The sequence below is a fragment of the Magallana gigas genome, chromosome 6, assembly GCF_963853765.1.
Source record: "Magallana gigas chromosome 6, xbMagGiga1.1, whole genome shotgun sequence".
Taxonomy (NCBI): domain Eukaryota; kingdom Metazoa; phylum Mollusca; class Bivalvia; order Ostreida; family Ostreidae; genus Magallana; species Magallana gigas.
Window position 1 is genome coordinate 13,908,932 of NC_088858.1, and position 17,805 is coordinate 13,926,736.

General features: G+C 33.0%; 1 protein-coding gene across 1 annotated transcript; it reads right to left on the bottom strand.

Moving 5' to 3' along the window:
• Nucleotides 1-4,040: 4,040 nt before the first annotated feature.
• On the bottom strand, nt 4,041-17,618 carry LOC105318204 (serine palmitoyltransferase 2). Its single transcript, XM_034469350.2, has 13 exons — nt 17,464-17,618; nt 15,823-16,170; nt 15,302-15,456; nt 14,514-14,659; nt 10,717-10,841; nt 9,885-9,978; nt 9,385-9,490; nt 8,876-9,095; nt 5,755-5,881; nt 5,318-5,453; nt 5,034-5,163; nt 4,651-4,749; nt 4,041-4,268 (listed from the first exon to the last, which is right to left on the bottom strand). Exons 2-13 carry the CDS (start codon nt 16,129-16,131, stop codon nt 4,260-4,262), a joined length of 1,656 nt encoding a protein of 551 aa, XP_034325241.2. The 5' UTR covers nt 16,132-16,170; nt 17,464-17,618; the 3' UTR covers nt 4,041-4,259.
• Between the last annotated feature and the right edge of the window lie 187 nt (nt 17,619-17,805).

The following is a 17,805-nucleotide window of genomic DNA, read 5'->3' on the forward strand; positions in this document are numbered from 1 at the left end:
AATCTGAGCTATAGGTTTCGGATGCTGGAGGAGGATAAGGTATTTGGAGCAGGTTAAAGTTTTTGTTGCAGGTGCCCTTTGATAGCAATATCTAAGTTACTGCAGGTCCATACTTCACCAAACTTGCATGGATGGTGTGTCTTATGATACTGATGCACCAGACAGGCTTGAGTGCTGAATCTGAGCTATAGGTTTCGGATGCTGGATGAGGTTAATGTTTTTGGAGCAGGTTAAAGTTTTTGTTGCAGGTGCCCTTTGATAGCAATATCTAAGTTACTGCTGGTCCGTACTTCACCAAACTTGCATTGATGGTGTGTCTTACGATACTGATGCACCAGGCAGGCTTAGGTTCTGAATCTGAGCTATAGGTTTCAGATGCTGAAGGAGGTTAAGGTTTTTAGAGCTGGTTAAAGTTTTTGTTGCAGGTGCCCTCTAATGATTATATCTTAGTTACTACTTTTCCTAACTTCACCAGACTTCCATGGATGGTGCGTCTTATGATACTGATGCACCTGACAGGTTTGAATGCTGAGTCTGAGCCATAGGTTTCAGATCCTGGATATGGTTAAGTTTTTTGGAACAGGTCACATGTTTAATAGATAATAGTACTATTTCAAACTTGCATAGTTGATTAAACTGTAGTATGAATGAATCACAGAGGAAGCTTCAGATGCAGAGCTTGATCTCCATTATCAAGGATGCTAAAAAATATATCTTAGTTATTACAGGTCCTAACTTCACCAAACTTGAATGGATGGTGTGTCTTATGATACAGATGCACCTGACAGGCATGGATGTTGAATCTGAGCCATAGGTTGTGGATGCTGGAGCAGGTTAAGGTTTTAATTGCTAGTGCCCTCTGATGATGATATCTTAGTTATTACTGGTCTGAATTTCACCAAACTTGCATGGAGATGCGTCTTATGTATACTGATGCACCTGACAGGCTTGAATGCTGAATCTGAGCCATAGGTTTCGGATGCTGGATGAGGTTTAGTTTTTTTGGAACATGTCACATGTTTTATAGATGATAGCTTGCGTAGTTGATTTAACTATATTATAAATGAAACGCAGAGGTTGCTTCAGATGCAGAGCCTGATCTCCATTATCAAGGATGCTAAAGAAATCTCCTACCTCACTCAAACCTGCTCGATAGATAGATGTGTTTGTTGATAAATGATATAACATGATTCCTATGATATAGTATTGTTTGGTATGAAACAATATTGTTTAATATGACACAATATAATATCATATGTAATATTATAAAAAGTTGTATGATACGATATGATATTGTATCAATTTTTTAAAATATTTTATGTTATGATATTGTATCATGATATCGTTATGTATAGTATTGTATATTATGGTACAATATTGTATAATATTATATTGTATTATTAATTTATTATTTTATCACATGATACTATTACATAAGATATTGCAAAATATAATATTGTATCCTATGATACAATATTGTATATTCTATAATATTGTATCATACGATATTGTATAATATGATATTAGTATCTGTAATATAGAATTATATCACATGAAATTGTATAATATGATACTGTAATATTATATAATATTGTATCATACGATATTGTATAATATGATATTGGTTTATAATATGATTATTACATCACATCACATGAAATTGTATTGTATGATATTGTTTAACATATTATTGTATCATATGATACAATATGTATAATATAATATTGTATTATATAATATTTTACTTTATCACATAATATTGTATTATTTGATGATACAATGTTGTATCAAATTATATTGTATCATATGATACAATATCATATTATGTATTAAAAATGATACAGTATCATACTATATTTTACAATATAATATCATATGTTTCAATGTTATGATGTATTATGTAATATGATATTGTAATATAATACTATATTGTTATATATATTATATAATGATATTGTAATATTTGATCAAATACAATAACGTATAACACAATACAATGTCATATCATACGTTACAATATCATATCTCATTATTGGTTATTATGGTATTTTATTGTATTATATGATATATGTTGTAAATATGATAGGATGCAATATTTAATGTTATATTATTGTATGGATTAACAAATGAACATATGATTTTCATACAATTTTTTAACAGATGATATACGATATTGTATCAAAACAGAATCCATGAATATCCAAGATCATAAAGTATGATTTTCATTTAATGTGATAAAGGTGGTCTCTTAAAGGTGAAGTCTCATAAGGGTGATGTCTCGTCTCGGTGAGCTTTGTTATCTGTGATTACCTATGTTTTTTAAAAAGTGCTTACGGTACATTTAAAGATTTACTCAATACCACATTTGCATCTTCAATCTGTGTTGAACAGCTGAGAATTTATTATGTTTGGTAATAATATACTAAACATCGTCATGGTAGCTCCTCTAAATTAAATTTTTGAACATTTTTACTTTGTGTCTAAAATAAATAGATTTAAAACCAGTTTGAATGTTGTTCATTTTCTTTATTAGGAAAAAGATTGAGAAATGAATTAATGAGAATTCCTGCAAACTTGATTTCTCCCCTGGAGGAAAAAAATGTCATTATTAAAGAAGAATACACATATACAGCACTTTAATTTTCACTCTAGTCAAGAGAATATAGTAAAGTAAAAAAAAAATAAAAGGGAATTTGTCATATGTTATGTTTTCATCAATCATAATATTAAAGACAAATTATAACCAAGCTTGAAAGTCTTCAAATTGAAATTTGAATGAATGCAACCATCCACAAAAAAGAAAGAAAAGTCAAACTTGTTTTAAGGCAGTTTTTATATTTCTCTCCATTGGAATATACATGTCCAAAATACACTGTGTACTGTGTCTGAAGCACCCTTCTCCATTATGATCATGATAAAACATAATTAAACAAAGGAGATTCATACACATGTATTCCACCCAAAACAAAGCAAAACCAATGCATAACAGTTACCATTAGTAAAACAAAAACAGTGCTGCATGATATCACTTTAGACTATGTTACTGTGCCCTCAATTTACCTCCACCTTAAACTGTAAACCAACTTTTATTGGTGTGTGAAAAAATTTCGCAATGTTTGCGATAGCCTCCCTGTTGTGAATATTTCTTTCCGCAATCGGTCCGTAATTGCGTTATGGGTGAAATAACAACATGGTGTTGATAAGGTTTGAACGTGAATATTAGTTGCTGCGAACCGGTTTATCTCCGGTCTTTCACAAAAAAAAAAAAGTTGTCGCAAATAAGAGTTGGTTTACAGTATTTTGTTCTATTGTATTGTTCAAACATTTAATAGGCACGTTATTCAGAAAGAAGTTGAATTGCTTTCTATGCTATTTGGCAGACGTAAAGAGTGGCACAATTAACTAATAGTCAACAATAACACTAACAAACACCCGCCTTTAGTCAGTGACAGCAAAATGTACACTGTTAGAATATATCAGTAAAAAAAATATGGAAAATTAAAAATAGAAATGAGTACTGATAACTAATAAACATATTATCAAGCATCACTATTACGCTTTTGGACTTGCATAAAGCTAAATATTATATAAAGCTAGACGGTTAAGTACAAAAATAAATAACATTATTCATCATAAAACATAATGATAACTGAGGTCAATTGTGTATGAAAAAATGGGGGGGGGGGGTATGAAATCTACGGTTACAATGTTGTCATATTTACATAAGCTATGTAGGTAAGGAAATTTCCATTTTGCACTGCTAGTTTTACAACTGGTTGTTTGAAAACTTCATGTGCTGCAAAAATTTCCATTTGAAAAATCATATGCTGGAAATATTTCCATTTTGAGAAAGCAAGGTTTAAACACAACCAATTTCCATTGACATGTGCAATACCAGTAGGTGATTAGAAATGAGACTAAACTATTAATCTGGCAAGTACATATATTTTAAAAGGACTAGTTCTTCTGTCCATCATCATAATATTTGATACAAAATCTTGAGATAAAATAAATGTTTTTTTAAAAAATGCCCAAAACAGAAAAAAATAACAATATTTACAATATTAATACTCATTTAGTTCCGTAGTATGGTGCATATCCTTAAAATATTTTTATAAAATATATGTGCATATACATGATCACAAAACAAGCTTATAGCTGTGAGGACTAAATGTATTCCTTTTCTCAATGAATTGATAAACTTTAAAATGCAACAATCTCTTTCCCTGCGAAGCTTCCCTCGATCCCCGTCTCCTTGTTCATGAATCCTGTGAATAACAAAAAATTCAGAAATTTGAGCAATGCAAACCACACAGTGGCCCTAATATTTATCTAATGCATGGGTTATGAAATACTCAGGCCATAACTAGCCTAATGACTAATACTTTGATGAGTTTCCCATGTTTCTTAAAATTGAGTAATTTTATGTGGCCTTGACCTTATTAAAATTAACATGGGTTACTGTCTTGCATATCATTTAGAAAAGTTTGTACAAGATAAAAATTCTAGCAGTTTAAAAGTATTTTGTAATACTGTATCACTAAAATAATTACAGACTTGTCTCTTACAATTATTTTGCATATTGATTAAATGTCCCTGATATGCATTAGTTGCAGTAGCCTTGACACGCCAGTGTCAAGGTCGTCTTACCTCCACTAATGGCACATCATTTTCAGAATAGGAGGGTGGTTCTGCTTTGGAGTATTTGATTGCCAGCAGATCTCCAATATCACTAGTTATTTGCAGTGCCTGTAAAAGAACAATTATTGATGATGAACTCATAAATATCTGTCATTTTTACATGACAATGAAATAAGATGCAACACAATGTATTGATGTTCCAGATATAAAAATATATGCAAGTAAAATTTCAGATAAATAAGCTAATAGTTTTAAGAAATGTTAAAAGTATATCTTACATAAAAGTTAAATCTCATTTCCAGATAAAGCAACACACTTGAGATATTAAGTATTAAAATCTCTCCTATTTGGTCCAATAAAAATTTGTCTAAAGACAGTATGATTCAACCTACCTCATCTAACATTTCTTTCGTGTGCGAGGCTGACAGACAGAAGCGAGCTCTACACTTGGTCATGGGGGTTGCAGGAAAACCAACCACAACCACACCCATTCCTCTATTTAGACTCTCTCTGGAGAACTTTCTGAAATTTCAAATCATAAAATCAAAAACTTTCACTCACGATGATAACCATCACTTAATGCATCTATATCATAAATAAAAGCATTCTCAAAAATATGGGCAAAATACTAGCGAAAAACTAAGTAGTTGGAAAACTTAAAACCCGAGATGCTTACGCTATTTTGGACGGCATAAACATTAACAAAGGCACAACAGGAGAATCTTTGTTTCCATATAAAATAAAGCCCATCTCTTGAAGTCGCCTCCTGAAGTATCGAGTGTTCCATTTCAGCTGCTGGATTCTTTTTTCGCCTGTAAAAGCAGAGAACGTTTTTTTCCTCAAATTAATGTGTTTCTTGATTACCAAATACATATTTTGATTTTCCCTTGCATACACTATGCTATGTATATAATAATAATACTAACAATAGTTTTATTTCCAATTTTGGTCCCAGAGCTCATACAAGATTAATCAAGACCTGATTTTAGTTATACTCATTCCAAAACACCAAAATAAAATACCGTAGGTAACCTAACCTCAAATCTAGAATATGATACCAATCTATACTTCCTTACTTATTCCAAAAGACTGAGAAAGAAGAAATGGCCTCACCTTCTCTGGTTCCATCCCTGCCCAGCATGATATTCATTGAGGACACGATTTGTTGAGCAACACCCGGGGCCATACTACTGGAGTAGATAGCTGAGTGGGAGTACAGACGTAAATGGTTGACAAGGGCCTGAAAAGAAAAACACAGCAATGCATAATACCGACATTTAACCAGAATAATCAACAGTATGTTATGTTTGACAAAACCCCTTACCCCCCCCCCCCCCAAAAAAAAAACCCAGGAAACAGAGAATGTCTAAAACTGATATCTTACCATATTAATCTCTTTTGTTTTTAAATTAGTTATTTTTACAAGATTAATTTAATTGACGTACTATTTCAAATATAGTATATGTCCATGTATGTTGAAAATAAGATGCACATGTTGATATATCAATACATATAGATCAAATTCAGTTATTCTACTGAGTTCACAGTCAATAAGTTGAAATGAACTACCGGTAGTCATGTGGACAAATTGCTGCAAATACATCAATATGCTAAGTGTAAGTCTAAAATCAATGTTAACCATATTTGAATATGTTAATAAAAATGCAGTATTGATACACCTTGCAAAAATATCAAACTAATCAAAAATAATGTATATCAGGTGATACCAGGGACGAGATCAAAACAAAAGTATGATGTTGTTTATATCATATATCTAAAATCAAAGACTTTAATTCAAATTTAAATTCCAAATAAGGAATATAATTTATCATGAAGAAGCTATAGATTTTTTTCGGATTTACAAAACTTGTTCGTTTTTATTTCTTTTTATACGTGTTAAAACTGTAAAGAGTTGTCGGACTTTGTTGACAAACCATCGTCATTTAAAATACAGTAGAAGAGAGTCTGTCGTCTGAAAAGAAGGACTATCTTCTAGAATTCAAAATTATCGCGAGATAAACTTCCCTCCTACACGGCTTCGTTATGAGTCAAATTCTTTCACTGGGATTTCGTAAGTTTCCCGTCAGATTCCATTCATAAAGATCCATACTGTTATATAGAAAGTTATTGGAGAACGTTCATAAGCGCGTCCATTACTTTAACCCCTTAATTTTTACAGTCTAATCTCTGATTTTCTAAGATTAAGTCTCGTTCCATCCTTCTCTATATCCTCCATAATTTAAACGTTGATTGATATTAAATAAATCGTGCTATTGTTCTAAATACACAACCGTTGTGTAGGTTACCTCCCCTTACTTAGATACACATCACTCTTTGGCACTATTTTTGAATTATTATTTTTCAATTTTCGGTAATACATCAAAATATTCAGACGTGTAAGGTGATAATTTGTATTATATATTCGTTATTCTATCGTTTTATCACAAACTAGTCTTAATTTAAAGCAGAGATATTGGAAATTATCAATTTCAAATTTGAGGGCAATACACCCCCTTGACGACGGGCTGAGACAGAGAAATATCAGCCCCGAGGGCGATACAGCCCTAGCTTCCGGTTGCTGTCTCACCTAGTCCAAAACACGTGTATCAGGGCTGATACACTACTAGGTATATGATATTAATTAGGTGTACACAGGTACAGTGCTGTAAACAAATCTGATCTGTGGCATAAATATCCCAGCACCACCATGTTTATGAAAGATTACCATTATTCATAATAAGGGATTAAAATCTGTATTCAAATTGCATAAAATTAATGTTATTTTATTTAAAATAAAATTTTACCCTGTAAAAATTGCTGGATGGTGAATAAAATCCTACTTACAGTAACATGTGAAAGCTATTCACAACTATAAACAACACATCATTCAGAGAATGAGACCATCTTAAAGGGCACCACATTAACTATAGTCTGTCCCAAGATATTTATGCAGCACATTTGGACGATTTTTTATAAAAATACACTTACCTGTGAAAGAAGTGCAATTGAAATAGTTGAAAGGGATATTTTCCAAGATAATTTTATTGACAAATTATCATCTTTCACTCGGAAAAATTCACAGGAACGAAAACAGATTCCTTACGGAGATTTATAATGGGGAATGTTTACATTTTTTCTCCTTCGGAATACACTCGGAATACATCGCGCAATATTTCAACGTTATCATCCGGGCTTGCTGCAATACAAAATCTCCGTAGACATCACATTTTTTAGCATTGTATTGAAACCTGATAAGCTAACAGGGGCGTTTTGACTGAGAAATCTTGGAAATTTTTCATACTTTTGAAAGAACATCATTTGAATCCTAAGGTATTTATAAATATCAAGCAATTAAGCCAAATGTGAATCCAAAATATCTTGGGACAGAGTATAAAACAGAAGGATGAAAACTATTACTGATATAGAGGACTTCATTGCTAGCTTTGATTCAAGTTCAGGTTATTGCAAATCCCTTATCCAAAATGCCCTACATATATCATCTTTATATAGATGAAACAGATAGTCTGTTGATTGATTCTAGGACAGATTTGGAGAGGGGGGGGGGAATATAGTCCCAAAAAGGATTTTTAAAAGAGCTCCTATGACCTTCACTTTTGACTTGGAAACTTGAATCAAGATCACTGCACAACCTTTCCTTGAAGGAACTCTGTTGTAAAACCTGAGACAAATTGGGCCAATGGGAAATGATATATGGTCCGGACAAGTGATGTTAGACATTGCGTGAAGACGGGGGAATCTAGGAACTTATAAGATGTTCAGATGATGTCAGTTGTAATTACTTAAAGTTGCATGCAGAGGAAGACTTGCACTAGCAACTTAAGATGCACCAATATATAAATAGTGCTTGTTTGGGAGGGTAACAGTTGAAATTGACACCCCGAGAAAACCATTGTCAACCGACGCGAAGCGTAGGTTGACAATGGTTTTCGAGGGGTGTCAATTTCAACTGTTATCCTCCCAAACAGGCACTATTTATTTTGTTATACTGAATATCTTTTTTCAAATTTTTAAGAAAATTTTACTGGTTTTATATAGGAATAACGTGAATTCTACAGCGAACCGTACGCGCATAATTTTCGCGCATGTAACATTTTTTAATGTTACCCGTTGCCAAGTGCGTTGCTAACGCTGAGGGTAATAGTAAATATTATTAACTGCGTCTTAACCAATCAGATTTCAGTATTTAACATGAAAGTATAACAATATAAATTACCTTTGATCCACCTATGTAACCTCCAACAGCACCAAAACTCTTGGTAAATGTTCCCATCATGATGTCCACATCCCGGGGGTTCAGACCAAAGTAGTCCACTACACCCTTCCCATGGGGCCCTATTGCACCTATACTATGGGCCTCATCTAAATATAAATAAGCCTTGTATTTCTTTTTTAATCGGAGCACCTCTGGTAGTTTCACTATGGAACCTTCCATGCTGCAAAAAGACACACAATCTTAAACATACCGGTATATATATGAAATATTTGTTAATTACGCAAGGGTAAGAAAAAAAACAGAACAGTACTTCAAATTTTTTATTTCATATTCCAATTTTAACTCTTTCCACAGGTCTAAAATACATTTATGTGATAAAATTTCATTTGCATTACCCATATGAAATGAGATTATTCAAATGTTTTAAGAGGTTACGTCTCTAAATAATTTGCATTCAATCAATTAATCTCCAAATCAGCATGACTTCCCCCAGATTTTCGGTCCATTACCTGTAAACACCCTCCACCACAATCAGAATTTTCTTCCATGGTCTGTGAGTCCTAGGCTGTTTATCTACAATGGCTTCTCGTAAATTCTTTTCAAGATCTTTCATACCTGTAATAAAATTGAAAAATTCATTTTCCAAGAAACATCTTTCCTACCCGTTTTATAAAAACAAAATTTCCAAGATAATACAACTGTTATTTATTAGTTTAGCCATACAGGATGTAAAAATTGCTTTCATTATGCAAAATTAATACTGTATTGTTACTATTGTATACCAACTTTTTATTCGCAATTATTTTATTTCTCAGATTACCAGATATAAACTGGTTTGCAATGACTATTAATGTATCAAGATGTAAATTATCTTTAGATTAAAATGTCACACACATATTAAAACTAGTTCATGGCAATAAATATTTCTTAAAATGTGCTGAAAAAATGTTTTGCATGCCAATAAAAGTTGGTTAACAGTATAAAATCATAATGTGCACAACAGACTCACAATTGTGTTTGAAGGTTTTGATTTTGGCTCCAGAGAGCCGACAGCCCAGAATTAGTGATGCATGGTTCAGTTCATCACTCAGAATTAAACAGCCCTGCAGCAAGAGAAAATCATCTGATCAGAAAGAGTTCTAAAGGAGAAGGTTATAGCTAATCTTACATCACTAAATTATGGATTGATGGAAAGCCATTAGAAATCAATATGTCATAAACAACCATCAAGATATTTGTCCCTGTCATTGTTTAGATCATTTTTTTAGAATGCAAATACATTTATTTAGAATGCAAATACATTCTTGGATGTGTAAATTTAATGCATAGAAACAAAATCTTACTTTTCTGGATACATTATGTGCTTTATAATATAAAAAGATCTTTCAAGCTTCCCCTTATTAAGCATTTAAACTACATTTTCTGTACTCATAGACAGCTGGGATGCCTATACTTCAGTCTAGATGATGAGATGGTGAAATTCACACTACTTGCAGTTTTTTTTTTTTTCATTTTTCATTGGAGAAGATAATGTACAAACAATATAATTCTCAGCAAATACTCTACAATCATGTGGAATTTTATTGCAACAAAAATTTACCCTCTGGATGTACATGTAATATGGTATGGCAATTTCAAAAACCTTTTTAGCATACTGAATTGTAAGCATTATACATGTATTTACTGCCAATATTTAATTTAAGTTACCCTAACACTTGCTACGTGTAATAATGGAAAATTCCAGTCTCCACTTACCTAGTAAGACTTGTTGACTTCTGACTTTTATCTCAAACTAAAGTAATTATTTTTATGTACTTTTCTTTAAAAAGTGATATATTTACCTTTCCAACAAGAGAGGGAATATTCATGGAATTTGTGGCAAAACCCATGGGAACAGTGTAAGCGTCCTCCACTCCTAGATAATCTGCCACTAGCCTGTCCATTTGTTTGTGGAGGTCCAGGTACCCTTCAATGAAAAATTTAAATGTATATTTTACTTCATAATAAGAAGAAAAATATGCTAAGATTTCAACCCCATCCACCCCTTTTTTAGTAAACTTTTAATTATAACTTCAAAAAACATAAAGTAGGAAGTTTTAATAACTGTTGCACAAATATCATTAAATCAAAAAGACCTTTTTTGAAAATTTAATTATTATAATCCAATTCTGCATGAAATTTAAAGTTAATTAATCCAGAGAGGATCATCTTAGACTCAACTGAAAATATTACATTTCATATATTGCAATACTGTTAAAAATATTGCAGTGGCTAGCATTACAGAATTTGCAAAATACCTAGCTCTTCTAACTAAAATGAACTAGTATACAAGAATGAAAACCAAGAGGTATTCATGGGAAGGTACCCCCCCCCCCCCTTCGAAAAAAAAAACCATTTCTTTAATGGAAGTGCAAATGTATAAAAACAAAATAACACTGCAAAGGTTTTAAACTTTTCAATGATTTCTGACAGTACCTTATAAATTGGAAATACATGTATTAATAGTGGTGACTGTTCATGCAGAAAAGTGTTTACATGACTAGGATATGCTGCAATGTGAATTACATGACAAGGATAATTAATGCTAGGGAGAGCAAACATTACAGGGTTATGATGTTAAGGCAGCTTCACCACAAGAGAGATCTGATCAATCTGTGACACAATTTCATCTATACCTCTGATCAACCTTTATAGGCCCAATGCTTAGTTATCAACTGATGGATTTTTGTATGTGTTAATTTGTTACCAACTAGAAACTCCCATATGGAATTATTAATGGGACTACGCCTATATTTGTTTTAAAATTGAATTAATCATCTGTAGATCTTCAATCATAGGATTGTAAACAATATTAAAAATTTATACAGTATCTGGAAATAACTGCTTTAACTGTTGGTTTGTTCATCTGTTCAAATTTTTCTCAAATTAACTTGCAATATTTCCATGGAGTAAAACCTAGCTTATATTCAATTTCCCCCTTTATACAAAAGATTAAATCAATGAATAGCTATATATATGTTACCTGAATAAATCAATAGTGAAGGAAGTATATTTGTGCAGTTGTATTGAATTATTTCTTATATAGATGGAGCTGTGTGAGGTTTTTTCAGGTATCAGTAATTAGATACTGGATTTAGATTTTGTCCGTGCCTATGAAGCTAGATCACCCATCCTGTGATGATGAATTACTCCACTGTATTGCACAACATAGAATACAAAAGTATCATTCAAAATGAATTCTTAACAAGAGATAAGCTGTCAGTGTGAATGAAAACCGGGTTTTCTTTTGTATGAACAGCATCTATATTTACCGTATATCTGGTAATTTATTGCGATGATCTAATTTTCGCTTTATTCGCGATGTCTTTTAAATCGCAAATTATTGAATAAGCAGAAATTTCATTCTGTATTATTTTCTACAAGAAACTTTTTAAGGTAATTATCCATACGTCACAAAACAACGTCTGACGTAATTCACGCGTTATTACGTCTTGTCCGTGCCCGATCTAATTGAGAGCTAGCGTTAAAAGCTGTAATTTAACGAGGCCGGGTCTAATTTGTTCTGATATCAAGCTGACCTAGAAATTGATTCAAAACAAAGCTATTCAAAATACTGACAACTGCAATCAATTAGGCCTATTAATCAGCGAAATGAAAACTTGACTGGGTTGTGTCGATTGCGTACTAGTTTTGAAAATATAGACCTCTTACTGTTTTCCTGCATAAACATCAATGCATTATAAGGGTGAATTTAATCCAAATATTTGAACATTAATCCCCGAAAGTCCATAAACACCCAAAATGAAATCCTGACCGAGATCTATTCCAGTGCATAAGGGAGATAAATACACAAGGGGAAATAATTTGACAGATATCATCTTTATCCTTTTCGCTTAGCAACGAGCATATATATATTTTCCACACAAAAAATGTTTTTAGAATTAAAACCATACGCTGAAGAAAAGTTATTTCATTTTAAGAACAGTCTTTAAACCAGTTAAAAAAAGGTTGAATAGAGGTTTGTCTTAAAAGCATATCAGGTAGTTAGCATTATCCACGCGTGTGACTGCAATTTCTAAATACCGATCTCGATCCATTATACTTAAAGATTCCAAAAGAAACCATCTTTTGCGATTTAAATAATACAGATTAATCAACAGTTTGTTTAAATCATGTTTTCTATTTAACAATAAACTAAACATATTTTTTTAGAGTGATGAAATAATAAACCTATGCACAATTTTATTTTTACGGATCTTTTTTCAAAATATATATTTTCATGTTTTTTACCAAAAATACGCCCATTGTGATCCTGAAAAGGCCGGTCCTTTGGGTAATTTTATTTCCAATTGCCTAAGGACGTTAGGGGGTAAATAATATCAATATTTCAGAGAATTCTGTACGTAAATAAAATTACAAGAGCTTAAATTCGCTTTGAAAATTTAAATCATTTTATCTCATTTGTTAGCAGATTTATCTATATTTTAATAAATAAGCAAGTGAACAAAAAATTATTTGTTTTGAAATGATAATTCCTTCATTTTACATAGGATACAAGTCAAAAAATGATTTTGTGAAAGTAAAATTTCAGGCTTAGGCTTAGATTCATTATGTATGAAAAAAGCGCCGTTTTCCGCAATCGGTTCTATTTTTAGCCACGGCCATAGCTTTAATGATACCGATGGACCAGCCAACTGAGTAAAATTTGATAAGAACATATGCTCATATACATGTTTGAAAAATATGAAAAAAATCTGTACGCATTTTATTTATCAAGTGGGGTATGGACCTTTACCTTAAATGGCAAAAACTGACTGGCACAAATTAAAAATGCCACACATTTTCCCCATTTTCGCAAATTTTGTGACATGCAAAAAAAACCCAGATATACGGTAATTTGTCAACCCTGAATGGAAACATACTACCTATCCTGAGAAATGCGGTTCTCTGTTATTCTAATGGTATATTTGTTTTTTAATGACCATGCAAGTTCAACAGCTGGTATTTTTGGCAAAAATTAGCAAAAATCAAAATTCAAGTAGTATGTAGATCTTTGATATATATATACCCAGTAATTAATCCGCAAACCAACAACTGTCTATCTTGAAAACTGTAGGAGAGTTTGTTTGTACAATAGGGGTACCCGATTTGCAATAATATGAAAAAAAAATAATGACTTTTAAAGTTAAACAGCTCGTTTTTTGTGCAAAAACTACCAAAAATCAAAATCCAAGAACAATGTATTGCACATTTCTGATATGGTACCAGTATGTACAATTGATCTGCAAACCAAAAACTCTCTATCTTTAAAACTGTAGAGGAGTTATCCGTAAAATAGGGGTACCATTTTGGCAGCCACCATTTAAGTTACTGGACTTTTCCTTTGGAAAACCGAGTTAATCATAAATTCACCCGTCAGCATTTCATATTTTGAGTTAGTACTTAGTAGACATTTTCTTTTAATGTGTGCAAATTAAATTGTCAGAAAGGGTAGCCTTTATCTCTTTTTTTTATCTAAGAACATGCAAACAAATTCATGCCCTTTCAAGATAAGGTGGCAAACACTCGGTTTACAAAGTGATTGTAACAAGTTTCTTCGAGCTATTAGTCAACAATGTTGGTCTCTGAAGTCTCGTACCTAACTCCTGGCGACTCCCACAAACACTCACACCGTAGTTTTTTATCGTCTGCTCCACTTCCTCTGCACACGGACCAGAATTCTGAGAAAATCCTAGGTAATTGTACGAACCAAAGTTTAACACTGTTGAATGGCCACCAGTATATCTGAGAAAAAAAAAACCAACAAATAAAACACAAACTTTAAATTTCTTATTTTTAATGGATATTATCATTTGGTATTTAATTAATTTGTATAGGTAAATACATTTCTAATGATATAATCCATAATACATGTATATCATTGGAAGGAAAAAACCTGTTTATCACATTCTTCAAAAAGTAATATGTATAAATGCATTAATTAGCCTACTTTATTTTTTTGGAGATGTTAATGAACAGGATTTTTCCACATACCAGATTAATTGTCTTCCTGCCAAATGAGTTACAGTACATAATGCAATTCTCTTTATAGGGCCAACATATCTTTGGTGTATACTTGAATATGGACTTGCCAGTAATGTGTGTCTAGGGGGTGGGTATGGAGTGAGAGTTAGAGTCTGCTACCTATTGTCTCTCGCTTATCTTACTCCCAAGATATTTTATCTAAAGCTCGAATTATTATTTATACTGATATACAAAGACTTTTGCTGTGTCTTTTTAGGTTTATATGATGATTTTGCCACCAAAGATGTACAAAAATGAATTCTTCCAAAGGGCGACCTTTACTATAATATCTGGTAGATAAATACTGCTTACAACTGCATGTGTATGAATTAACATGTAAATATCAATATTGCTCTTGCTTACTGAAAACTCCATCTATGGTCATTACTCTCACGGTCTATCACCACCATTTTGGCTCCAGGTACACCGCTTACCGGCCGACAAAAACAATCTTGGATACGTCGGTACACATACCAGGAGTAAAAACTCTCCCAAGTCTGATACAATGGAACAAATCCCTAAAAAGATCAGGAAAAAATAAATATAACATGCGCACTGTTTCCAATAAACCTTACGGTAATCCTTTCACAACTGTTATCAAGTTATGTATCATTGCATTGTTAGTACATGTATTAATAGGGTCCGGTATTAATATGAACATGATGATTGTACCACTTCTTCAAATTAAGTATGTACTTACCACAAGTTTCATTGCTTAGGTTTACTGTCCGTGCATGCTTCTAAGTGCTTGATTTTGTTATTTGGAAGGAGGGTGTATTTTAAAAGGAGTGTTAATTACCTTAATAGGTCAGAGGGATATAGGTTTGAAATTTGACAAGGGTGGGTGGGGTTGAGAAGGGGGATCTACATATTTATATACTTACAGGAATTTTTGGTTCCGCAACACATTTAACAACTCCAATGCCGATGCCCTTTAAAAACTCTCTCACATGTCCTACAGCCACAAGAATGAGATAGCCAATGTACGTAGATATTGCTGCTAACATAGGAGTCTCTTCAAATGTTTCACAGAAGTCTTTCTCCCACGCCTTTTCTGTTTCTTCATCCACCTGCTTGGTTTGCTTGTGGCATCCATTGGAAATTTTACCTCCATTCTGAACTCCGTTCAATTTCTTGGTTTTGCCACGAAAATCATTTTCACTTGGCATGTATATGGTTTCCACCATACTCATTATCGTTTTGTTGATTTAAGGTGTTTTAATAATTTTCATCTGAAAGTAAATAAAACATGAACTATTGAATGCTATAGAAACAATTAAGAGATGTTCGTGAAACACTTCTGTCCCCCTCTCTTGGAAACCTCTGCAACGAAAATGAATTACGTCAAAGGTGCATACCTTGTCGGAAATGGCTTCATCCTAACCAAAATCGTATTTGACCTAGATATTGTTATGATAAATCTGTTTACCAAATTCCATTTCAATATGTGCAACCTCTGCGAAGAAAATTAATGGAAACTAACGGTGCAAATCATTGGAAATTGTCTATGTTCAAGGGGCATAACTCTGCCGAAAATGGCGTAATCTTGCCCAAAATCAAAAGTAACCTAGATATTATTATTATAAATCTGTATACAAAATTTCAAATGTGCAACATATCTGCGAAGAAAATGAACGTGAACTGAAACTTGTCGTGGATCGACAGATAATAAACAGACAGCAGCAAAGCAAAATGTCCCTCCCTTCTTTGGAGAGGGGCATAATTATCAAATGTATTAATCTATAGCGGGCATAATTATCAAATGTATTAATCTATAGCACACACACAAACACACGCTAGACAGCTGCTAGAATTTGTTAACACCCCCCCCCCCCCCAAAAAAAAGAACAGATCTTCGTAATATGTGTCATGCCTGTCAGCTGTCTGCCGTTTTCATTTAAAAGGTCTGTTCGGAAGATAAAGGTTACCTAACAGGAGAACAAGATTATTCATCGCTGGCAACAAAGTTGCTATAGCTGACAAGATTTGCCCGTGTTATAAATAAGATATGGGCACACAACTGAAAATGGGGCGTTGTCAGATGAGGAATTTCGTAGTAAATTTCAGTGGCACCACTGTGGTGGCACAGCATTTGACGGGTGTTGCACTGTGTGCATTCTCGGCATGGCATGTTCTTTTTCCCCTGTATAACTCGTTTTTCTACCTGCTGTGCACGTATGTCCACGCGTCAAAACAAATGTAAAATGTCACAACACAGACAGCAGAGTCGCACGTATTGTTTTACCTGCCCTCAAGGTAACAAACGGGCAATGAAATACGACCCAATTGGATTAGATTTTATATTATCACATATGGTACAAAATATTTAAAGACAATGCAATTAACTTCCTTAAAAATAATGAAGTTAAACGAGAAAGAGTGTTCTCGAAATTATCAAACCAGTCAAAGACATTTCAAATCGATGCTATATTTTACGATGCGTACGTTGCGATTTATCAAAAAGAAATGAAAATTTTCTGTAAAAGAAACAAAAAGTATACAAAATAAACCCCCCAAAATCTTACCGACAGTGTGCAATAATCGGCAAATGTAGAAACACTATATCCTAGTAAATCATAGTATAATCACACACACGTCTATATCACACATGTTTCAGCCGTGACTGACTTGAGATAACTCCCTCTTACCACTCAAATTCAACCAATCAGGACAACGAGCGAGGGAGCTATCGCGCGACTGTGCCCTCACTGTGCGCTGGGTTTAATTACGCTGTAGTAACAGCTGACCTTCATATCGCTACAATTTTAATTCATTCAAACCCTCCTCCCTATCTCTCTCTGATCAATTACATTACCAAGCTATTTATCGACCTTGAAAATTTTACAAACCCCACACGAGTGTAAGTA

Excerpts from the sequence above, each read along its gene's own strand:
- LOC105318204 (XM_034469350.2), bottom strand. The coding sequence starts at position 16,131 with ATGAGTATGGTGGAAACCATATACATGCCAAGTGAAAATGATTTTCGT. Across the intron at positions 15,457-15,822 it reads TTGCGGAACCAAAAATTCCT|GGATTTGTTCCATTGTATCA; the intron begins GTAAGTATATAA and ends TGATCTTTTTAG. Across the intron at positions 5,882-8,875 it reads GTTACATAGGTGGATCAAAG|GCCCTTGTCAACCATTTACG; the intron begins GTAATTTATATT and ends TTTTCTTTTCAG.